The following is a 24663-nucleotide window of genomic DNA, read 5'->3' on the forward strand; positions in this document are numbered from 1 at the left end:
GTGGCTGGGAGGAGATTTGAACCCTGGTCTCCCAGGTACTAGCCCAACATTCAACTACAAGTACAGAATGACTCTAGCTTGGCACCGATTGGTTCTTGGCCCTGACAATCAATGAAATGGGGGTGAGCACACAGCACAGACACGTTCTGGGGACCCCAAAGGACTTATGCAACTTGGCCCAGAGGAACGAGAACACATGGAAACTGCAGAATACATTCCAGTGAGAGAGCTGCATCCATTGCCAAGATTCCATGAGGGACACAGAACATGGCACTGGATTCGGAATTCTGCTTCCTGACAATCTCGGGTTCAATTTCATTTTTAAATTAAAAACAAACAGATTTCCTTACAAATGATTGAGAGATGCTTAAAAGCACTTGGACAAGAACTGAATGAATCTGAAGACATCAGACGAGGCAATAAATAAAATGAAGTATGAGCCAAATGTTTGCAGCTGGGTAATTTTTTAATGTCTGATTGAGGAGCACACTTATAAATCACACATCACACTCTCCTCCCATTTACCCTGTAACTCCTGCTGCACACAGGCCCATGACGTGAAATGCAAAGCAAAAAATAAATCAACTGATAGTATTGACCACAATAAACTTTGAGGCCCCACCTGGTTTCCTCCATGGTTTGTCATCAGCTGAATCCAAATCCATGTCTGCTTCAGGTAAGCCATATATATTCCCAGGAGCATCTAAATCATTACCTTTGGGTTGCAACTTGGCATTGAAAGAAGGAAAACAGATGCTTAGTGCCAAGGCTCTGTTGTTGTTGATCCATTCATTTGCTGAGCAAATTGATCAGGGTTTCTTCTTTCTCCCCCCCCCCCTTTTAAAAATCCCCAATGGATTTAGCTTCAGTTACATTAATTATTCCCATCTGTGAGTTCAATCACAAGTTGTTGTTTTTGTCAAAATTATTCTGCTTCCCCTTCTTAAAAAATTAATGGGTTTCAGCTACTTAGCTAAAGAAACAGATAAGGGGGCAAAGACAGAAAAACTTAAGACATCTTAAGACTGCATTCATATGCAGGGATAAACTATATCATGAATTGAATGAGCCTCAGGTTCATGCAGACAATCTACCGCTCTCCTGTGTAGCAGGAATGCTTTTGCATTCCATTACATTCAAATACTAAACTATGGTTAATCTTAACTATAGTTGTAAAGGGAAACAGTTTCCCCAATCCCACATTGTATAAACATAAATCCAGGTATTTGTGCTACCTTGCTTTTAATATTGCAGGGTCGATGGAATTCCCTCCCACAATAACACAGATTTACGCCATAGGATACTTTCCTGCTGCTGCCCACTCTCTTAGATGCTTAGAATGCCTTTAAAGTTCCTTAGTAGTTAGGCGTAACAGGCTTAGCTGTGAAATTGTTATATTGATTGTTATGTTGGAGTTAAACTATTAACTACTAGAGGGAATACTGGTAATTTATTCTAAGGTCTTCCGTGTGCTCAAGAGAAGCTGTTGCTGTCTCTAAAAAGCTGCTACAAATTCCCTAAACCTCCACCTAAACCAAATTCATTTAGCACCCAGGTCTAGCTAGTGGGGACAATCTGCCTCTGATCCCAGAGTTCCTCCAGTTGTACTTCCGGGTTGCTTTGACAGTTCAGTGACTTGGAAAAACCTCACTTGTACAATCTTCTGGCAGGACAGGGAAGCCTATTAGTCTAACACAGCCACTGGCTTCCTTCTTCTAATCTTCCTCAGCAATGTATGGTTATCACACAAGGGATGAACAGTATAACATTGGGGCCTCCGCTGTCCAGTTTCGCCTCAGATTTCTCTGGGCTTTGCATACAAGTAATGGCAAGGCAAGAGACACAAGGTGCATTGAGCGATGGAGTCTACAATCCAGGCATGCAGAAGTCATGGGGGTTCTTTCATCCAGCCAAGCAAGAGGCACTCTCAAAGTCAGAACAAAGCACTCTAGCAGGGGCTAAGCAGAACCAGTCAGGGGTGGGGCCCGAGGAGCAGGAATGTAGCTTGGAGTGAGTCCCAAGGGCCAAACAGAAAGGTCTGGAGGGCGGGCGGAATTCAGCTTGCAGGCCTGAGGTTCCCCATCCCTGCTATACACGGCCCATCTTGACTAACTGCTTCAGAGGAGGAAAAGCCACAGTGGGAGTGTGGTGATCACACAGGGTCCCTGGACATTTCACCATCTATTGATCCCTGTGCCACCACTTTATTTCCCGCTGCCACTACCCAGGCCCTACCTGGTACAATCCTGAGTCCAGTCAGGGTTAAATTGGAACATAAACTTTTGTTTATTTATTGCAGTTTAACAAGCGTGTGGTTTCATAAATGGTATCGGTCAATTACAATCATGGGGTGCCTATGCAGAGCTATAACTTCCGCTACCAGCTCTCACTCACTAAACCACCTCTCAGATATTTACTTGTCTTCCTAGCCCCTAACTATTCCTGACTCAGCTTATTCCACTACACTAACTCAACCTACGCACAAACTCTAGCCCAATTCACTCCAACCAACTCCCCAAGGAACTCCCCACCCCTCCCAGAGCTGGTTTTATAGTCCCTCTGACTCCACCCCCGGGTCCTGATTGGGTAACCTCCAGCACTCTCATATATGTTAACATCACAGGGAGTAATAGGAAGACCAGTACCAGATGTGGTTGCTTCACAACCTTGGTTGTTTTTTAGACTCATATTCCTGGGGCGCTCCCTAGGGAGCGAGAAAGGACCAAAACACATATGCACCAATGGGCATAGCCAAGAGAGGGGCAGCTCCCCCCCCAAAAAAAATCAATAAAATCAATAAAAATACATAAGGTTCTGCCCCCCCCCAACAAAAGGCCTGTCCCCCTAACAAATATCCTGGCTACCTTCATGCCTGCATCAGGCAGCTGGAACAGGCTTCTGCTGAATTGCACTGTGGTTTGGCTTCAGTGAGCAGCTACAATAAATTGACAGGCTAAGATGTGAGGGAGAGAAGCAGAAGGCAGCCAAGAAACGTAGCAAGTCTGATCACTTCCTAGTTCTGACATATTACAAGGCATATGACGCCTTTATAATTTCACATTCGCTAAAAGCCAGTTGAACAGTTATGAAGAGCATGCTCCAAACCATGGTGAATGGTGATGAGCTTATGCCCTCCCTCCTTTCTTTGCATGCCCAACTTAATCAAACACTTCCTAATTTTCACCAAACCATGTTGATGTCTGAACTGACAATTGCAGTTCAAGCAAGCAAGCCCTTCAAACTTGCACTGAAGCTGGGGTGGGGGACTGTATCCAGCTCCCCACTCACTGTGGATCACTTTGACAGGTGGGCAGGACCACCCACCTGTCAGTCACCTGACACCAGGTGATTAAACTTCAAAGGTAGACTCGAGAGCACACTCTGAAGCCACACTTACTAAGGAAGTTGTTTCCTTTGTAGCCCAGGTTGAATTTGAGCTGGCCCGCAAAGGGAAAATTCAGAGCGTACTCAAAGTGTGCTTCAGATTTTTCCCTTCCAGCTATATTTCACTTGCACTTCATGGCTTACTAAAGTTAGCCAGAGGGGTGGATTCAAGGTCTGGTGAGCGTGTCTTCGTTTGATGTAGTGGTGTGGATACTCCTGGAAAACCTGGACCTGATGGCATTTAACAACTATCAAGTCACAGATTCCCCTCTCCTTTTGGGCAAAATATTAGAGAAGTTGAGACAATGCAGCTGCAGGGAGTCCTGAAGGAAACTGATTATCTAGACCAGGTGTGGAGAACCTTTTGCATTACAGATCTTACTGAACTATGACTTTCATACTTGCTGGGAATGCTGGGAATTGTAGTTCAGCTCCATCTGGAGAGCTAAAGGTTCCCATTACCTGTTCCAATCTAGGGTCAGACCTGGGTTTGGGACAGAATTCATCTTGGTCACCCTGATGTTTGACCTCTATCAGGAAATGGATGGGGCGAGTGTCGCCAAGTTCTTGCTGGATCTCTCATTGGCTTTGATACCATCAGCCATGGTATTCTCCTGGACCCTCAATGGCAGGAGTCTTCCAACTTTTCAGACCAAGGTCCACTACTACCGGTAAATCTTTTAATTTTTGCTATACAACTCTATTTAGTCTTTCTTCCCCTTTCTTCCCCTTTCCTTTCTAAATATAACAGAATTCTGACACCTGCAGACGTACATGTAAGATGGCCTTCTTGTTGTGATATTGCCAATCATTACTTGGATGTAGTCGTCACTGTCACTATCACTGTCTTCCTCGTTGTCTTCTCTACCTGAAAGGGTCTAGGAAGGAGACAGAAGACATGCACAATGAGAAGACAGTTTTTAAAAACACAGACCTAAGCAGCAGCACAAGTTAGCTTGTTCCCAATAAAGTTAGCTCAACTTCAATTGCAATAAATTTGATAAGTTAGGGATGACATTACTTTTAAGTCCTGTTGGACTTTGTTCACAGTGCAATCTCAACCATGCCTACCAAAAGTAACTGTCCTGTAACTCCATGGGGCTTACTCCTATGGAAGTGAGGTTAGGACTGCAGCCTTAAGCCTGAGAAATAAACATTCAGAGGCTTTTTTTTTTTTAGTTAGTTACATGAAACTTTGAAATAGGAATGCTCAAGAGGTACCATCCCCCTCTCTTCTCGGTTACTTGTGCTGTAAGTATGTAATTTATTTTAATTTATTTGTGCCAGCAACCATGGATGATGAGTGAGTTGAGAAGGATGGGCAGCTATTTATTTATCTGTTGATTCAAATCTAGGAAAGAGAGTCCTTTTTGATCGAAAAGCCACATTTACTTCTGGGTGATCGGAAGAATAGCAACAAATGCAGGGGTTTTTTTACCATTTGCTACTTTCTATACACACTCACCGCTCTATATTCTCCATCCAGGCAAGCAAGAGGCATTAATCCAAGTTCAAGAACCCATCCCAGCCAGGAAGAAGCAATAAAGGGCAAAGCATGGTTGGTAAGCTGATATGTGTTTGCGGCTAGGCAAGAGATATGGGCTAGGAAGAGTCTTGAGGCTCAGAGGGCTGCATTTGGGCCTCTGCCCTGAGGTTCCCCAACCCCCTGATTTAAATAAACAAATGCAATGCAATGCAATGCAAAAGCACTCTACCTTTATGAGATAGTTGACTGTATTTTGCCAGCAAACTGAACAACTTCCCAACCATTCTGGGTCTCCTCTACTTCTGTTTAGCTTGGCAAAGAGCTAAACTATTATTCTAAGCCAGCCATCTCCAACCTGGTGCCTTCCAGATGTTTTGGATTCCAAGTCCCATCAGCCCTGGCTAGCACACCTGTATGTTGTTGGCTGGGGCTGATGGGAGTTGGGAGATCTAAACAACAGAGGAGCACTAGGGTAGAGATCTCAGCTTGTACTACTCACTTGCTGTAACAATTCTCGTTCTTCATCACTGACAATCTTTCTCTCCTTGGGAATGTCTTTTAAAGGATGAGGTCCTGTGTCCCTGATAAACACAGAACACACACACAGACTAGAACCCATGTTGGCTCCTTCTCAAAACACATCTCAGTCACAATGACCAGCAAATCTGGCAAGGCAACAGAGTAGTGATTGGTAACCACAATCAGCAAAAGAGACCAAATAAATAAACAAATACTGTTTTCCATTTTCTATTCTCCCCTGCAGCTGTGTGTTAGTTAGCAAAAGACAATAGCAATGTTGAGTAGAGGAGGTTGCGAGGGTTACAGGTGGCATACAGGGGTGTGGGGTGTCCTTTTATACAGAGGTTTTTGAGCAAGGTTTTGGGGAAGAAGTATGGAGGGGTAGAACTCCATGTGGTGTTGGTTGGAGGAGGCTGAACCAAGAGATCATGCCTGGCTTCTGCTCTGGACCAAAGCTTTCTGAAGCTATGAGATGAGCAACAAGATACACTACTGGGGTATAATTTTCTGCATTCCCTCCACCTAAACTCAGGTGTAAATATGTATAAATAAACCATATTTCTAAAAGATACTACAGTCTCCAATGTATCTCATTCCAAAGGGGTGTCTGGTAACAGTATGCAAGCCATCCTGGCAAATGTACTGCAACTGTTCCCCCCCCCCCCATGCCTTTGACTCTGAATTACAAAAATAAAATAACATTTACCAAGGAATTGGTCCATCTTCTTGATTACCAGTGTCAACTGCAAATACATCAAGAAGAGGAAAATTTTATCAAAGCTTCAGAAACTTTGAGAGAGAGAGAACATACCACTACATTTGCATACATTCCTCCCTAACAAAACATGCAAGATGCTTATGTCACTTTTCCCCTTTGAAAAATTCAGTACAAAAAAAAAAACACAACTGCCGCTGTAGTATGCTAATGAGACACCCTGCCCAATGGAGGGGAGATGTGTCTGGAAACACAAAGAAGCAGCACTAACTCTGGATTCGCTTCATGCTTTACCTTACTTTCATTTCCCAGGGCTGTCCCTCGCTCTAGGGCACACGTAAACTCCTGTCATCCCTTTGGCTTTCTCTTGGCTACCAAGACTCTTTTATCTTCGCTTTGGCCACCGCAGCACCTGTTGCATCCCATTAAAGGCTTCCAGTTGGTCCTTGCTGCCTTCTGTTAGTCATATAGAAATCCTGCTGTCTAACTTTTTCCTTCCCCATCAGTGGTGTCTAAACCTGCAGGCATACAGAGCCAGTGGGAAGCTTCAAGAATGCCACTCTGCCAAGCTGGCTGCGCTTACTAAGCCTCCAGACAAGAATGTTCACCTACTGCCTTCTCTTAGCATACATCCCCTGAACATGACGTTCACCTTCTATGAGAAATAGGGACTCGTATTCAATGCTGTGCAAAGTAAGTGTCCTGCTGGTGCAAGGATTCCTTCTTGCACAGCATTACTCACTCTCACATCTATTTAGTGGTGGAATCCTTGCACTGACAGCATGCAGTGCACTGGATACAAGGGAAAGTCTTTGGTACACGATCACCTAGGCTGTCCAACTCCTTGGCTGTTAATATTAAGCAGGGGTCATCAGTACTTTGCTTCAGACCCTTCTGCTTATACAGGCCTTTCCTGATGTATAGCTCAATTCATCTGTTATTGCATATCTTAAAGGTGAAATACTGAAGGCACAAATGCAGACAATCCCAACATGAAGGGAAAAAAAGGGGGAGGCATTTAAAGAAACCGGCTCAGAGATGAGCTGAGATTTAAGAAGGAAAAGTATAAGAAACGAAGGAAAGGGAAAATCACAAATGAGGAATATACACAAGTAGTCAACAGTTGCAGGGAGGAAGGCAGGCAGGCCAAAGCTCAGAAGGAAAGAGGTTAAAAATAACTTTAAAAGGTTTATTCTGCTTTGTTCAAAGCAAGAAGCAGAACAAGCAACTAGTAAGCCCCCTAGTGGAGAAGACGGAGCAATACTATTGAGTGACAGAGAAGGTGGAACGGCTGGACACCTACTTTGCCCGTTTTCACCCAAATGGAAAGCAATACTCAACATGGGTGTAGCTAGGATTTTTGTTGGGGGGCAGGCCTTTTGCTGGGGGGCTGTCCCTCCCTGCCCCCCAGCTACATCCATGATATGCAACCTGGTGATAACATAATAAATGATGCAAGGAGGGAGCTGCAGCCCATGATAGGAAAAAAGGTGGTAAGGGAACACCTAGCTACTTTAAATTCATATCTTCAGGGCCTGTTGAGCTGCACCCAGGGGTACCAAAAGAGCTTGTGGATGTAATATCAGAACCTTTGTCTACACAGTAATCTTTGAGAATTCTTGGAGCTGAGGTCCCTGCAGACTGGAGGCAGGTAAATGTTGTCCCCATTGTCAAAAGGGGGGGGGGGGAGAGACCCATGTAACTACCAACCAGTGAGCTTGACACCAATGCCAGTAAAGATCCTAGAATAGATAATTCAACAGTCTGTGAGCACTTGGAAAAGAAACCCAGCATGAGTTTCTCTGTCACGTCTGATGAAACTTTTCCTTTTTTTAAAATGGAAAAGATCCACCAAGCTTGTAACTCTAACTCTACAATTCTATAATTCTACCAAGACCATAAGCAGTGCCTGCTGGATGAGGCCAATGGCTCATCTAGTCCAGCATCCTGCTCTCACTGTGGCTACCCAGATGTCCCAGAGAGAAACCTTCAAGCAGGATTTGAACACAGGTCTCATCTCCTGCAGTCTCTGCCTTCTTAATCTAATTTAACCCACGCCACTGCTTTCAGGGGTACCTTCCCATGCCCAATTTAAAGTGCAAGGTCTAACCTTTAAAACCCTGAACTTGGAACCAAGTTAATTTAAAAAAACTGGGCCTTTTAAATCAATGTGGTCTGGATCTATCAGTTTTAAACCTATGTTTTAACTTTGGGGGGTGCAGTGAATTTGAGGGTTGTATGTGTTTATGTTGCTTTTGATTTTAAAGTTTTAGGACATATTTGGTGCTTAAACTGATTACTTACTTGTCAATTGTAATACACCCAGAAAACTTTGCATTATGGGGCAGCTTACAAAAGCCATTACAGCTCCTGTTATTTTAAAGCCTTACTAATTTGCTATTTTGGTTTGCAAGGTGCTGCAAGAGCTTTGGCTGAATACTGCGAACTTTAAACGAATGAAGTTGCAACCCCTGTACTCAGCCTTACCTGGGAGTCTAAGTCCCACTGAACTCAGCCGGGCTTACTTCCAGTATCGCCCTGTAACAAATGTGCTCGGAGAACGAGACCTCTATTTTTTAAAAAAAGTATTATAATTTTTGCTTGTGACGCTCTGGAGTGCCCTGAGGATGGGAGGCAGGCAATAAATAGCCACTGTCACTACACGGCAGGAGGCTACCTACGACTCCTTGAGGGAACCGGATAGCGAGGGAAAGATGCTCTCCCTCCGAGTTTAAGTCCAAAGCAACCCTAGGCAGACGCCCCCCCCCCCGGCCGCCTTCTCCTTCTTTTCCTCTCTTTCCCTAGAGCAGGCAGGGCAGCGGCGTCGGGAGCCTGCGGACCGGTGGGTTTTGCCACGCGCTGCATTCCGGCGGCGGCGCAGCGGCTCTATTCTCGGGGCAGCAGTCCCAGATCTCCGGCCCAAAGGGGCGGTGTGGGAGGGGCCGGAGGAGAATTGAACGCGGCGCGGCGGGAAAAAGTTTGCAAAGGCGCCGCTAGGTCGGCATGGCATCCTCCTTCGTTCCACCGCGCGCGCGCACTCCTTTCCCACCCTCCAGAGCAGCTACAAACAGAAAGGGGAAAAAAGGGGAAGTGTGGGGTCGGGGCTGCCACCGCCGCCTGCCAGCTTGCCTACCTCCGTAGAGCCATTGCTCCTCGTCCTCCGTCTGCATGGCACTGCTTCCCAGATTCGTGGCCATGGCGGAGCCGGAGGCACTTGGCTGCGGAGCCCAGGAAGGGAAGCGGGCCAGGAAGAGGTTGCACAAGAAGGGAAGGAAGGGATCCAGCGAGCGAGGCCTCTCAGCAAGCGCAGCACAGGGCTCCTGGGAGGATTCAGAGAGGGAGGTGCGCCTCAACCGGCTCTATCCTCCGCGCGGAGCTATTGGAGCAGTAGCCCCCACCGGGGGTGCTGGGCCAAAGTGCCGCCATCCATCGCCCTTTCTTGGGCTTCTAACCCCGTAAGGGGGGGGAGTGGGGGGGACACCTCTCAACGTCGGAGCAGCGGAGGCAGAGAGGTAGTTGCGGCTGCTATTGCGGGAGGAGCGGCCGGGTCCTAGCGCCCAGCCGGGAATGCCTCTACTTGGCTTTGGGCCAGCTTTTCAAACGAAATTAAAATTTAAGATAACCCGGGGCTAGTGAGTCTCATCACGAGCGCGTTTCCTTTCCTCCCAAGAAGGCTGGTTGCTGGGTAGGTGGATTTGCATGGGGAAAGATGGTCCCGTAAGAAAGGAAAAGTAGCGTGACAGGCTGCTGCTCTCTGAAGTCAGAGCTTTCCAAACTTTTCAAGCTGGTGACACACTTTTTAGACATGCGTAGTTTCATGGCCCAGTAAATTCAGTTTTACTAGCAAAACAGAGGTTAAACTAACCCGTTATAAGAGCGCGGGGAGCGTTCGCGCGACTTACATACAGTGGTGCTTCAGGTTACAGACTCCACTAACCCAGAAATAGTACCTCGGGTTAAGAACTTTGCTTCAGGATGAGAACAGAAATCGTGCAGCGGCGGCGCGGCAGCAGCGGGAGGCCCCATTAGCTAAAGTGGTGCTTCAGGTTAAGAACAGTTTCAGGTTAAGAACGGACCTCCGGAACGAATTAAGTACTTAACCCGAGGTACCACTGTATATGCACCGCCGCGTTCCTCCACGAGCGCATGATGAAGCGAAGTGTATGCGTGCGCGGACCCATGGATCTTTTAATCTTTAGAATTTATATTGGGCTTTTGAACCAGTCAACAATCAAGGTGCTTCTCATACAACAGCCCCAGGAAGGTTATCCAGAGTCAGCCCCACTTTTGCAGTTCAGAAGGCAGAGAGTGAAAAAGAAATCTTGCTTAAAGCGCCCCTGGCAGGCGGGAGATTTGGAGCAGGGTCTTTCGATTCTTAGAGCAATGTGGCAGCTGCTGCAGTACGCTGGCTCAGCTTCATTAACGTGTGACCCCGAAATTTCAGATTCCCCCCCCCCATTGATGCCAAAGTTCAGTGCTAATTTGTGTCGCGAACCCGTTTTGTGCCGCCACTCAAACTGAATAACTGACACTCAAACTGGGGTTGCAGGTAAATGTCCCAAAAGCCAACGACGATTGATTCTAAACTGGTGCCAAAGTAGTGCACTGGTTTGGTGCTATAATTTGGTGCTGTAATGCCAAAAAATCCAACCTTGTCTACTTGACTCCAAACAGGTGCCAATGTTTTGTGCCGCAAACCCCACATTTTGTGCTGCCTCCCAAACTGTGTAATTGACACTCAGACTGGGGGCCGCAGGGACACCCCCCAAACCCAACCTTGTCTGACTGACTGCAAACTAATGCAAAAGTTGTGCAAATGGTTTAGCACTAAACTTTGGCATTGGATTGGAGGGGGATCTGGAATTTCGGGCTCACACATTAATGAAGCTCACCGACTCTAAATGACTGGGTGTGCAGCTTGGAAACACACAGCTAATCTGGCAGCCCAGCTGATGTGCCCATCTAGTTTACTATTTTGTGTGAGTTTTGAATACTTCTATATGTAAAACAAACACACAAACATTGCAAGAAGAAAATATGCACAGAAAGGAGAATGCTATGCCAGAAACAGCTTCTGTGATGGGTTTTCTACTTGCATTGCTGGTTTGGAACTAGTGTGTGTGTGTGTGTGTGTGTGTGTGTGTGTGTTTCATTTTGAAACCATAGGGGAACATTCAACATTGGTATGCCTCACCTCCTGCTGGCTGAAGTGGCACAGCCTGCCCACTGTCCCCTGCCTCATTCTGCTGCATTGGTATGCCTTGTCTTTTTCTCTTCCAGTTTACATACATGAATAGTTGTGTATGTTATTGGAAAGAAGTGGGTATCCTTCTCTTTAAAAGACAAAACAGGCACAGATAAGCAGCACTTGAATGCAAGTTCATTATTGCAGGGGTAAAACTAGGCTCATTTTCGCCTGGGTCAAAGATCCAGTTTGGCGCGCGCACACACACACACACACACACACACACACAGGCTAGGAGTCTCAGTGGTGCCCTTCTGGAAGCTTCACGCTGTGGAAGATCACCAGCACTGCATACCAAAGGTCCCAGGTTCAATCCTTGGCATCTCCAGCTAGGAAGGCCTCTTACCTGAAGCCCAGGAGAGCCACAGTTAGTCAATGTAGGTAGGCAGTATTGAATAGGCCGGAATCAGGCCTTCATTGGGGGGGCATCTTTGGAACCCACTCCCTTTAAATTTCAGATACAGACTTTATTTGTTCTTTCCACACCTGTTGCAGATGTTCCTTTCTTAACAGTCCCTTCTAAATGAATATTGGAATTGGTATTGGATTTGAAATTGAATATGTGTGTGTGTGTGTGTGTGTGTGTGTGTAATAGTTGTTGTTGCAGTTGTTTTGCGTGCAATTCAATTATGTTTTTATTGCATTGTAAATTACTTTGTGATGGATGTTCCTTAGGAAATGATTCATAAATGAAATAAATGTTAGCCAGCCTGCTATGCTCACAGCCAGAGGGAAGGCAGCTATCTTGGCAAAGGCCACACAAAGGTTTGGAGCCAGCCTTGTATCGGTGACAAGGCAGAAGCCCCCCTGCTCCAGGCAAGGAGCTTTAGATTAATAATGTACTGTTATGTACAGTAAAGTTGAAATTAAGCACACTCAGTATGGCACCAGCCTGTATGACTGCAGCCACCAAGCAACCAAATCACGTAACTCCAAACACTTGTGCACAATGCAAGATCTCCTTTGATATCCCTGTCTGCCACAAGTAGACTGAGCAAGCTTTGTAACATCTGTCCAGCCCTATCTGTCTAGGCTGTTTTGTGCCCTCGTTATATGCTGATCTTTCAGGTGCTGAAATAAAAATACTCAGCATTTTCCTAAAAGGGGAAGAGCCTTCAGTATAACTTATCCTTACCCTGCATAGTAAATCTACCCTTCTCATTACATGCCACCCTGATATTGCACACACAAATACAACATTATCCCATCAAGAATTAGGAGCATAATGCCTGAAAAAATCATGAATGGCCAGCTACTGGGAACATGCAGGACAAGATTAGTATTGTGCAATCTATGCCAATGGTGCAGATTTGACTGGTCATTATACTAAGGGCTTTTACAGTCTAAAATAATATCATTGGAAAAACAGGCAGGTGGTGTAGAAATGTTTTAAATATCATATTTTTCCATGTATAAGATGACCTCTATTTTTATGAACCCCAAATCAGTATTTTTGGGTTGCCAAAGTTGTTAATCACCCATGTACAAGACGACCGCCCATTAAGAAAATGCCTTATACACACAAAAATACAGTAATTGTGGGAAAGCCTTTTAATTTAGTATCAGTAGAATCACAAGCACTTGCTTGATACCAGTGTGTTTTATAGAGGTTCCGTCAGGCTAGGATGGGAGAAGATTCAAGGGCCCACTTAGCCATGAGCCTTCAGCCCATCAGTATCAGCCTAACCCACCTCACAGGGTTGCTGTACGTTGATAGAACACCATATTTGTTGCCTTACGCCAGGATATAAATGAAGGAAACTACATTGCAAAAACTGTGTTCCAAATTAAAATAGGCTAAAGTAGTTTTATACAGCAACAGTTGTTGTCAGCATCAATCTCAACAGTGGAGTGTGCTCTCGGGGTGAAGTCAAACCACGGTGTTAGCACCTAAGTGACCTCTCCAGGGCAGTGACCAAGCCTGGGCAGTGTGTGGAGGTCCTGGGTTTCCCAGATGACAAGACCACCCTCTCGGTCTCACTGATGTAGACCAAAGAAAAGCAGGGGAATATGTTTGGCACCAGCTTTATTGGAGGAGTTGCTGGAAGGAAGTGTACAAGGCACCATCCAACCACCTTAGGGACAGGTTTGTGTAGGGTTTACTGCTTAGCCTTTTCTTCTCCCAAAATGTCCTGCAAGGCAGCGGGTATTGATTTTTCCTTGGAGTGCACTCCTGAAGCCTTTTCACAAATGAGTATAGCCATATGGCAGTGGAGGTTTAGGATTAGAGTTTTCCTTCTCCTAGATGGGCTACCTTCCCAGGCTGATGAGCCCCATCTGCCCCTCACTTCCATCTGCAGCAGATGCAGAAACCGCCTTCCTGACTGTTGGACCCACTACTGGGTCCGTTCAATCTGCTGGAGCCTGTCTTTGCATGCAGGGGTAGTCCCTAACTCTCTGAGGGTTTGAGACCCATTGGCTACCCTCACCTGGCTTAGCTGGTCAGCTGAAATTATTTCCTATGGTATGGCCACTGTAGCATGCTGACAGCTTCAAGGAGCCAGAGATGAGAGCTGAGTGCAGGGTGGGGATCAAAGGTGGACACATCCAGTGTCTACCCCTCCTATACCTACTACATCCCACAGCAGCAAATTTGTATTAGTTGTGCTCCATATAGATGGCTAGGAAAGTTTGACTGTTAGGCTAATTTGGCTTTTGGTCTGACTTGACTAAGCACAGCCATTTTTAGGTCTTCAATGTCAAGGTTAAAGCAAGCATTCAGAAATGATTGAGATGAGGAGGAGGAGGAAGCAGCAGCAGCAGCAGCATTTGGATTTGATATCCCGCTTTATCACTACCTGAAGGAGTCTCAAAGCGGCTAACAATCTCCTTTCCCTTCCTCCCCCACAACAAACACTCTGTGAGGTGAGTGAGGCTGAGAGGCTTCAGAGAAGTGTGACTAGCCCAAGGTCACCCAGCAGCTGCATGTGGAGGAGCGGAGACGCGAACCCGGTTCACCAGAGTCACCATCTATTTTCAAGGGCCTCTATATCCTCCAAGCACTAGTCTGGAGGCCAGAACAATCCCAACACCTCACCTTGTGGCTGGTCAGACTTGATAGTGCTGGTTGACAACCCTGAAAAATAAGGTTATCACTTGTATGGCTCAATGAATGATCTCAATATCATGGATGGAAAGACTGAAGCATTTTATTCAAGAGGTAGATTAGGGCATAACCTGAAGGCACATGAAGCTACCGCTCAAGGAGATCCAGGTCTGGTCAATACTTGAATGGGAGACTGCCTTGTTGTTGTTGAAATGTACAAAAATAAACAGTCTGACCACCAGGGGGCAGCTAAAGTTGCTTCAGGGCTATGTTAAGACTGCAAGTTGACTTTCCCCTTAGTGCATATTAAGTATACATGGATGCAGCACTTGTGAACACAGCCTGTTTACAGACTGTTGTCCGGTTGGATCCTATAAAGAAACCAAAGCAACAGAAAAGCTCTCATCGCAAAAAAAATGGTTCACCAGTAAATTACTTCCAAAAGCAATTCACAGTGGAAATACCTAGCATCCATATGTTGGCTAAAGGAGACATAGGGCAATGCAGGAAGTCACAGACACAAAGCTTAATTAGTTTTTTATTTTAAAAACTTCAAGGCATGAGATCATCCTATTTAAAAAGTGGCTGTTAATTCGTAAACTGAATAGAAGTATTGAGGACTTAATTAAAATGCATACAGTTTAACAAGTTTCATGAGTTACGAATAATTATAAACAAAAAATTCACAAAATTACAGAATGTGAACATATTTTAATGCAATGTTGTTTACTAAAATGGTAAAATTATTTACACCATGTATCAACCCACTGACCCCCTCCCCTTATTGCTCAATGCTAGTGTTTTCAAGTGGAAGTGATCAGTCATTTTCAGGACACTAAAATGCAATATTCACAGTTGAGCATGTAGACTTTTGAATCTTAAATCAGGACAAGAAAATGGATTTTTGAATTTATCAGTGTTAGTCATATTCAGGAACAGACCCACTGAAATCAATGGTTTTTCAATGGGTCGGTTTCAAGTGTGACTTAACATAGGATATGTATAATACATTCCACAGTTTGGGGTGGGGCAGAGCCTCCCAGTTCTGCAATACTGATGCAAAATGAACAACCAGCATACATATTATATACAAAATAAGGTGGTACACTTCTGGACTGTACCAGAAGTCTGCAGGTATGCAGTATCCAATATATGAATGCTCTCCCAAATTAAAAGAACCCGTACATGTAGTAAAATAGTGCATCAAGGAGAAAGTTTAGTGTGTCCCACCCCCTGTGGTTCTAGTTTAGTACATGCAGAAAGCTTTGTTACTTATAATTTGGAACAGCGTTCATATGTAGGACACTCCTCACCTATGGAATTCTACCACCTCTCCTATACCATACAAAATGGCTTTAAACCTTGTAGGGAACAACAGCATAAAATCAGTGACAGCGTTTAGCTTGGGTTTTCCAGTTTGCCAATGAAATTCCATAGCTTTATGTATACAGCTCTGTACATCTGAAATGTTCAAGGCACTTCCTCTTCCACTACTTGGGCATGTTACTATAGATCAGAGATGGGTAAACCTGCAGCCTTCCATATGTTACTTGGACCACAGCTCCCATCATTGGCCATGCTGGCTGGGACTAACAGGTGTTGGGAGTCCAACTTCTGAAGGCCTACAAGTTTCCCATCTCTGCTGTAGATCTACTTGACTGTTACAGGTTATGAAAAAGAAAAGAGGAGCTTCTGTCGTGGGGATGGCCCAACTGCACAAAAAAATCAGCTAAAGAGGCAGCATGGAAGGAGCAACCAATTCAAGATGTAAAGCACTCGAAACAGCACTAGGGAATGCTGAAAACACAGTAGGGAATGTGAAAACCAAGGAGATGCTCCCCAGAATCATCTGTAAAGCCACTGAGTATACTGGGATGCACCTCTCAGGTGGTGCTTACATTAACTCAGAATAGCAGAACAGCTTGAGCAGAACTTGGGTTTTTACAGAATTAGACTCCAGGGGTGGTATACTGTCCTCACAATCCTACTCAAAGTAGACCCACTGAAATTAATGAACCCATTAGTCATAACCCTTAATTTCACTGGGTCTACTCTGAGTACGGCTGGAGTTGAATACTACCCCAAATATAATTTACTTTCAGGCTGAAGGCTACGTGGTTCTATCTTACAAACATTTGGATATTAAGAAAAAGATGACCAGATCATGAGCCAAGTAAAGTCTTCCACATTCATGGGTATTGAATTCAATGTTCTCAAGTGTTGGAAGGGAGAGGTGGACAGTAATAAGGATGGGGGTGGGAAAATCATCCACGGGCTGCATCTTGGCTCCCCTTGTGGAACCCTCAATCCTAGAGCAATCTGAAGGTGAAGAGGAAGTAAGGTTTGGGGCAATCTTTGTAGCTTTACACAAAGCTCCTGCAGCTTACTGAAAACTGAAAGGGCTGACATCCCCATTCCTCATAACATTTCATTGCTGTTGAATCAGTATGAGGACAAGAGGAAGGGGGGAGGCTCATACTGTGTACACATGCCTCAAATACTACCCCAAATAGGATGAATTGGGTAGTATTTTACATCTGTAAAAATGCAATACTTACATTATTTGAATCAACAAAATTCTGCATGCTACTATTAGTAGCAACACTGTTGGGCCATATTTTTTTCATTAGAAATTGAATTAACAAACATTTGGCTCTTGTACACCTAACAGGTAACACATATGGACCCTTTGTCAGACAAACTTTGGAATTCAACTGAGCTTTTAAACTAACTGAGACTTGGAAGATTTGTAACCTAATCCTACAAAAGAGGAAAAGAAAGGTTAATTGGAAACAAGTCACACTAGTGTCTATGGAATTAGCTTCTACATAATATGATCAGAATGGGAAGGTGGAGGTGTTTTTGTACAAGTCTTAATTTAAGACATACTACCAAAATGAAAAAGCTCCATGCCTGTGTGGGGATGCACAGTGTTATGATTATTTGAAGCAAGAATGGGGTGGGGTGAGAATCCCACTGTAACCACTGAGCAAAGAAATAACATGAATCTAAAAAGACACATGGATAGCATTCAGAATTCATTACAAAGAGTGTCAAACACACACTCAAATCTTCTCGGTGCTAAGAAACTATCCAAAGAAAAACTCACAGGGGGAGGGGAATAATAGTAAGATTTGTGGGGTTTGGGCTATTCTGTGATATTCGAATGTGACAGTTAATGCACTGTAGCATAAGAAGCTTCAGTTATATCAAGCAAGAAACAATATTTAGAGTTACTCTTTTTGGCAATACTGTACAAAACTCTCAACACCCTTTATAATGAATGGAAAAACACTACACTGCATTTCACACTGTGCCACATTATTTGGCTATTCAAATATTCATTCTGCTTTCCAATACTCCTCTGTTCAATACCATGAACATTTTAACAGAATGTGAAATACCTACACTGAGTAATAGAAAGGTCTAGGTAGCAAGCAGCACCTCAAAAGTTCTATTTAACTGATATTCCATTTTTAATATTCAGTGTTCCATTTTAAAATCCAACTGGATAGCTCTTGCCATCCCGAATTTCCTCCCGGAGCCAGAAGCCTGGGCATCACTAAATATTTCAAGGTTCAAGTTATACCACATACCTTAAAATCCCTTGCTTTCGCAGCTGTGCAGTGTAAAGCATACTAAGGAGCACCCTGTTCAAGTCCATGATATTAAGGATTCCACAGGCACTCTGGTGCATGCATAGAGCTCCAAGTAAGCAATGGCTCCAACATTCTACTGAATGGGCAACCCTAAACATGCAAGTGGTATATGCATACATAGATGCATGCACGTTCTTGATGAAACAGGAGCTCTGGTCTGCACAAGAAGCTGCAATGCAAGGCTCATGATGGTGGTCTTGCTTTCTTCATCACCGCTGTTACAGCAGAGCCACAAGCAAGCAACATAAAATTGCAGGCACCTTCCGACCCCATTTTAGTCACAATTATAGCAACATAACGGGTAAAACTGGAATATGTAGTGTGAAAATACATGTAAACCAAACATTCCAGAGTCAAAGCTAACATATTCATCAAAGAAATATTTCTGATGAATTTTTGGCTTCCCAATTCTTGAATCCTACCCTGCACTCATTAGAGGCTTTTCAGGTATAAGTGGCCTTTTGTGCTCAATATTATTCAGTCCACTGGACAGAGAGATATTCAGAGATATTCATAGAATCATAGACAAGCTGAGTGCATGTCTTGTACATATAATTATTCAAAGAGTAAGTTATTGAAATAGAGGAACCTGGTGGCTTCCAGATCTGCCATGCTATTTCAGTAGTACAGCTTACCCAGATTCTTCTAACTTTTTTAGAGGGATAGTCTTCATAGAAGGATGAATCATGTTATGTTGAACAAAATAATATTATAAGAGAATACCCAAGTACAACTCTGCTAAAAATTTATTTTCTTTACTGTATTTCAGTTCTGCCACAGTCCTTAAAACATAATGTAGATTCCAATCTTACTCACTACAATGTCTACTCAAAGATAACTCCCATTGAATCCAATGAGGTTTCAATGGTAAGTGGAGTTAGGATTGCAACTTTAGAGTAGACCATACTCAGGGGGATTTTTGATGTTCTCTCCATGAAAGCAGACACTCACCCCAGTGCCATATCATAAAATGCATTTGAAAGTTTCCCCAGTTTCAATCAATGGAAGCTAAGAGGCATGCTGTGGAAGAATTTCAAGCCAATAATCCGATTGGGTTTGTGACTCCTTGGAGATATACAGGTGTTGCAATAATACCTTTTATAAATGTGATACATTTTCACATTCATTTACTAACAAAGTGCACCTGAGCGGGACTTTTGGTAGTATGCACAAACCCATTATTGGCTTCATAGTATGGCACACTAATGGGTCATACAATCAGAAGAATGCTTACAGACATAATTCATAATAAATCTATGTAGAACATAAATGTAAAACAATAGGAATTATATTACATTTTGTAAACCTTCATGTAGTATCACACTTAATATTATACAACAAGGCAAAATTTATAGACCCGTTGTCTATATTGCAAATGAACCCTCACCCTGCTTCCACAATGTAAAATGAGCAGCTTTGCAAGTGCAGGACAAAACCAGTTCTGCTGTTCATTGCAAGTCTTATACAACTGGATTATCAAAACTGTATTAATAGTTACTGAAAGCTAACCTTGGTTGTTTCTGTCAAGAATTTAAGGTAGTGTGAAAATGATGTACCGCATCAGAAGGATGTATGTTTGGAAAACAGATGGATTTCAAAATTCATAAGGCAGCATGCTCAAAAAAGGCTACAAGCAGCACTGATTCTATATCAATAGTGGCTATTATATCTGTAGTGACAACTCTGCATCATTAAAGAAGTTTAAAATAATAATTCAGGGTACACACAAAAGCCTGATTATTTAACATTAAAAATGTGCAAATTGTTTTCTTCTTAAAACAAAAGAAAGTAACATAGCAATGAAGCTACTCTACTAAAGAACACCTTTGTGTTTAAAAATCACAGAAAAGTAGACCATCTTCTCTCCAACATCCCCTACAAGGCACTACAGGTAGGAAACGACAGATAACATGAAAGGTAATACTGCTCCTCAGTCAGGTCGAAATATGGGATATTTTGGTAAGAATTCTATTAGTATTACCTATAGAAGGGGAAAAAACACAAACATATATTAACCAATACATTCAGCTCATTAGCATACAGAATATTAGGTAAGCTACAAGTAATTAAATATGTTGGGTAAAATCATGGACAGTACTTTATACCAAATCAATTACTGGCCCATTTAATTCAACTCTTCTATACTGACTGTGCTAAGGCTGTTGGGTGCTAAGGCCCACGGTGAAGTGTACCCAATTGACAATACAGTGGTACCTCGGGTTACATAGTGCTTCAGGTTAAGAACTTTGCTTCAGGATGAGAACAGAAATCATGCTCGGGCAGTGCGGCGGCAGCAGGAGGCCCCATTAGCTAAAGTGGTGCTTCAGGTTAAGAACAGTTTCAGGTTAAGAACGGACCTCCGGAACGAATTAAGTACTTAACCTGAGGTACTACTGTATTTCAGACCTTGCTCCCCCTAGTGGATACTGAAGGTGCTTTTTCACTGAATCTAACTTGGCAGTTTTCATCTTCTGAGTTACAGCTGCTTTCCGGTTGTTTATTCCTCAAGTGGCACCCACCAACAAAGGGCAGAGTTATCAGCAGTTTTGTTGCCTTATACAGCACTTGAATGATCAGTGCAATGTGGGAAATGAAGCTTCTGCGACAATGTGGCAAGTCCGTAAAAAGGGAAGCTTGAAACTTCCCTGTTCACAAACGTGGCAGCCACTGTGGCACCGTGCACAACCTCCTCTCTTCCCACTGCTCATGCATGTCACCAGTGAGCAAGTACAGGGCTGGTTACAACAGGTGACTCTGCCAATCTGAAACCTTTCCTGAACAAGTTACGCCCCTAAACACATGCAGAGGTCCTAACTAATCCAGGAGGAGGTGAATAATTCAGCACTAAAGGCTATGGGAATCTGAGCTAACGGTCTGCACATATATGCATGTAACTGAAAATTCCCTGAGTGCCACAGCACTCTCAGTCTCAAATGTTCAGAAATTCCAATACGGTTCTGTAAAATTCAAAAGATATAGACTTTGTAATGGAAGGTACATGGCTAATACCTTGTTGCTACAACCAGCTTGCTTAAGAGCCACAGCTGAAATCTGTTATTTTAAAAAGGTCTGATGGGCCAATCTGCATCACCTCAGGACCGAAGATGACCACATTTACTTAAATATATATATGAACCAGAATGGCTAAGGATGGGAGGTGGGGATGACAACGGCGACAAAGGTAAATGTAGATTCATGATATCCACAGGACGAACAGACAACTTCAGAAGAAAATCAATCTGCACCATTAGCAGCATGAGGACCCAGTGCCAAAAATGTGGAAGTCCAATACAGCATGTAACAGATGAAACCAACATATATGGAATGAACAGAAAGGAAAGGAGACGGGGGGGGGGTAGAGGGAGGGGAGAGGAGAGGAGAGAGGAGAGGGACAGCTCTTTCCCACCTATCTAATTTGCACCACATGAGTAACTGGAGGCAAGGAACTGGACTGAAACTACAGCTTGGAAGCACAATACAGTGGTAACTTGGGTTACAGACGCTTCAGGTTACAGATTCCGTTAACCCAGAAGTAGTACCTCAGCTTAAGAACTTTACCTCAGGATGAGAACAGAAATCGCACGGCGGCTGTAGTGGCAGGCCCCATTAGCTAAAGTGGTACCTCAGGTTAAGAACAGTTTCAGGTTAAGAACGGACCTCCAGAACGAATTAAGTTCTTAACCCAAGGTACCACTGTTTCATATTAACCATTCTTCCCAATGCTACCAACTTTCTCCAAATGTTGAAATAAGACAGACTTTTTAGAAAAGAGAGTGCCCCAGTGAATTACACAGATGGATACATAACCAATCCTATCCAGGTTTACTTAGAAGGATTTCCTACAGATTTCAGTGAGGCTTATTCCCAAATTAGTGTGCACAGAACAGAAGAGCCAAGAGTGTTTTGTTCAAAGTACAAGCAATTAATTGACAAATCAGTCAGAAAAATAGGGAAACACCTTTGTAACCAACAATCTGTTAACAGAGAAGTATAAAGTACTTACATACTCCACCATATTGCTAGTTTCGCATTTCCTTTTACTCAACTTCCAGTGCAAACCAAGCTAGGAAAGTAATATAATGTTTAGCATTACCTTAATGGGAGCATAATATTTTGCATAATATAACATGACTATCTGTGTGTATAGTTATTTTATCTGTCCATTTGGGATATTAGCATTTGTAAGGCTACAACTGGGGCACATAAGCAATACAGAAGCATCTTTAATCCAGCGATGTGTCTTTGTTAATTGCATACTACTTGCTTATAATAAATGTATTCACAATAAAACTGAAGAAGCCCTGAAACACTCCAACATGATTAAAGCAGCCACTTCCCTTCTTACCTTATGATATAGTCTGTTATTTTCCCATTCTAACAACTTCTCAACTGATCTTCTAGTCTAGGAAAGATGACCAAAATAGTGTTAGAATATGGATTCAATCAGTTTCCTTAAATATGGCCCATAAAACTGGCCCATGTGTCTGTTGCAATTAACAAGGACTTCTGCAAAGGATCTCTCATCTCTTTGGCTCTACACAAATAAGATAGGATGAAGGAATACACAACAGAATGAAAGACATACAGTCTTCTCCAGTTTCGATATAGTCCGCATTGAACACTGTTTGCTGTGAAGAACAAGAGGGGAGAGTGTTGTTGTGCTCATACCCTGTTTGTGGGCTTCCTAAAGGCATCTGATTAGTCACTATGGGAAAGACTAGATTGGCCTTTGGTCTCATCCAGCAAGGCCATTCTTATATATTTTGTTCTGTGAACCATCCTGAGACCTCAGGGTATAGGAAGGTATATAAATTCAAGACAGGCAAGCAAGCAATAAAAATTAATATAAAATGAAATACATGACCAGACTGCTTGCAGTATTTACAGAAGTTGCACAGGGGTCAGGAATTTTGATGATCATTAGTGTCTAGCCCCAAAGTAAAAAGTATATCTGGACTGTTCCAATTCAAGATAGATGACAGTGGGGAAACTATATTATTGAATGTTCACTATATACTTGTTCCTAGTCATATTGCTAGGGAACAAGAGCAGAAGAGTGCTATTGCACTCATATCTTGCTTGTGGGCTTCCCATAGGCATATGGCTAGCCACTGTGAGAGCAGAATGCTGGACCAGATCCACCTTGGGCCTGATCCAGAAGGGGTCTGATGTTCTTAGGCTGTGCAGGAAGGACTATGAAACAAGAGAGCAGCTTTTTAACCGAGCCTTCTCCAGAAATTTTTCTATATACAGGGACTAGTTTTTTGCTGGAGGGAGCATTCACTTATGCCACCTCTAACTGAAGGCTGAAGTAGTACAGCCGAGAAGCATATTATGAGTCATAAGTTTATATCAGTGCTGGGGAACCTGTAGTCCTCCAGATGTTGCTAACTCCAACTCCTATCACTGCATGATCATTGTCCATGCAGGATGGGGCTGAGGAGAGATGGAGTCCACCAACATCTGGAGAGTCACAGGTTTCCCACCCATGGCTTATGCCATATTATGTAAAGTATTTCTATCCTAATCTTTCAGTCTGAAGACATGATACACAAGGGGAAAGGGAGGAGGAGGGGAAAAGGAAGGCGAGGCACCACTTCTTAAAGTTACAGTTCTTATAAAGACCAGCTGTGATGGAAACAGTACAGATAGCCTGAGAGAAGGGCTCCCACCAAGTGATAGTTCATGGGAGGGCCAAAGGCCTGTTAGCAGGGGCTACAGAATAGCCTGGTGGAGTAACTGGAAATGAGAAGGGGTTAATTTCCTTCATGAGTGTAAATCACTCCATGAATGAGCTAATAACAGGTACAAGGTCAGACAAGCCAGTGTTCTGACTATATCTGTGATATGTCATGGCAGCTCCATGTGTCAACCTGTAGGTCTGCAGTTTGTCTGTCTGTCTGTTGGTTAGTATGTCGATGTTACCTGTCCACTGTTACATCTTTACATGTTATAAGTTATTTAAAGTTATTTAAAGCAACCAAAATACAAGTTATTTAAAGCAACCAAGATACTGTACTTTGTAGTTGTATGCATCTGTATATATCTATCTGCAAAAACCTACAAGCTGTATATATCTACGTCTATAACTGTTTTACTGGGCCTTATCTTCTGCAACAGTAAACTATCTGAACCTTTCTCAGCTTACATGTGGTTACTGGTACTGGAAGCAACTTCCAATGCGTGGATATCTCACCTGAGATTCCCATCATAGCCCTGCTTCTTTTCTCCCCCTCCGCTCTATGACCTGATAGAATAGTCCTATGGGATTCAGTTGCGACACTATTGGAGTTTTGGCACAAGTGCACAGGGTGATCTTGGTGGCAAATGGTTTGAAGTGAATTAACACTCAAGCAAGAATATACCAACCAGATTTAATACTGGGCCTACTGAAATAGCTATGACCTTCATTTCTCTAATTTAAAGTGAGTAGAGGTTCCTAGAGATCTGCCTAAAACAGGCATAATTCTGTACCTTCCTTATTTTCCAAACCTGTGCTGTCTTCTGCTCTCTATCACAATGAATGCATTATGAGCAATTAGCTAAGGTTTGGGTGACAAGAGCTTTGAAAGCCTCAAGAAGGCAAAACTAAGGCACTTAGGGTTTATT

At 43.4% G+C, this 24663-nt stretch overlaps 3 protein-coding genes across 6 annotated transcripts in view; all 3 read right to left on the reverse strand.

Moving 5' to 3' along the window:
* Nucleotides 1–734, reverse strand: part of LOC308468015 (pre-mRNA 3'-end-processing factor FIP1-like) — a 28055-nt gene extending 27321 nt beyond the window's left edge. Inside the window, exon 1 of one of the 2 annotated variants that reach the window (XM_080989915.1) lies at nucleotides 623–734. In XM_080989915.1, coding sequence (XP_080846041.1) covers nucleotides 623–636 — 14 coding nt within the window. In that variant the 5' untranslated portion in view covers nucleotides 637–734. The remainder of the gene's footprint in view (nucleotides 1–622) is intronic. The other variant, XM_080989917.1, reaches the window with a different exon arrangement.
* Nucleotides 682–9592, reverse strand: LOC308468052 (uncharacterized protein). 2 transcript variants are annotated; one of them, XM_080990007.1, is made up of 6 exons: nucleotides 9238–9591; nucleotides 6096–6132; nucleotides 5370–5451; nucleotides 4159–4262; nucleotides 2865–2935; nucleotides 682–733 (listed from the first exon to the last, which is right to left on the reverse strand). In XM_080990007.1, the coding sequence occupies exons 1-5, from the start codon at nucleotides 9299–9301 to the stop codon at nucleotides 2878–2880; spliced, it is 345 nt and encodes a 114-aa protein (XP_080846133.1). In that variant the 5' UTR covers nucleotides 9302–9591; the 3' UTR covers nucleotides 682–733; nucleotides 2865–2877. The 2 variants fall into 2 exon arrangements, with proteins under 2 accessions (XP_080846133.1, XP_080846134.1); XM_080990008.1 differs by lacking the exon at nucleotides 682–733 and adding an exon at nucleotides 2596–2704 and having other exon boundaries at nucleotides 9238–9592.
* Nucleotides 9593–14916: 5324 nt separating this feature from the next.
* Nucleotides 14917–24663, reverse strand: part of LOC308468047 (cysteine-rich hydrophobic domain-containing protein 2-like) — a 34775-nt gene continuing 25028 nt past the window's right edge. The window contains exons 4-6 of one of the 2 annotated variants that reach the window (XM_080989994.1): nucleotides 22400–22456; nucleotides 22058–22117; nucleotides 14917–20035 (exon numbers count right to left, since the gene is read on the reverse strand). In XM_080989994.1, coding sequence (XP_080846120.1) covers nucleotides 19985–20035; nucleotides 22058–22117; nucleotides 22400–22456 — 168 coding nt within the window. In that variant the 3' untranslated portion in view covers nucleotides 14917–19984. The remainder of the gene's footprint in view (nucleotides 20036–22057; nucleotides 22118–22399; nucleotides 22457–24663) is intronic. The other variant, XM_080989995.1, reaches the window with a different exon arrangement.

The sequence above is a fragment of the Podarcis pityusensis genome, assembly GCF_964106645.2.
Source record: "Podarcis pityusensis genome assembly, chromosome: Z".
In the NCBI taxonomy this organism is placed as follows: Eukaryota; Metazoa; Chordata; class Lepidosauria; order Squamata; family Lacertidae; genus Podarcis; species Podarcis pityusensis.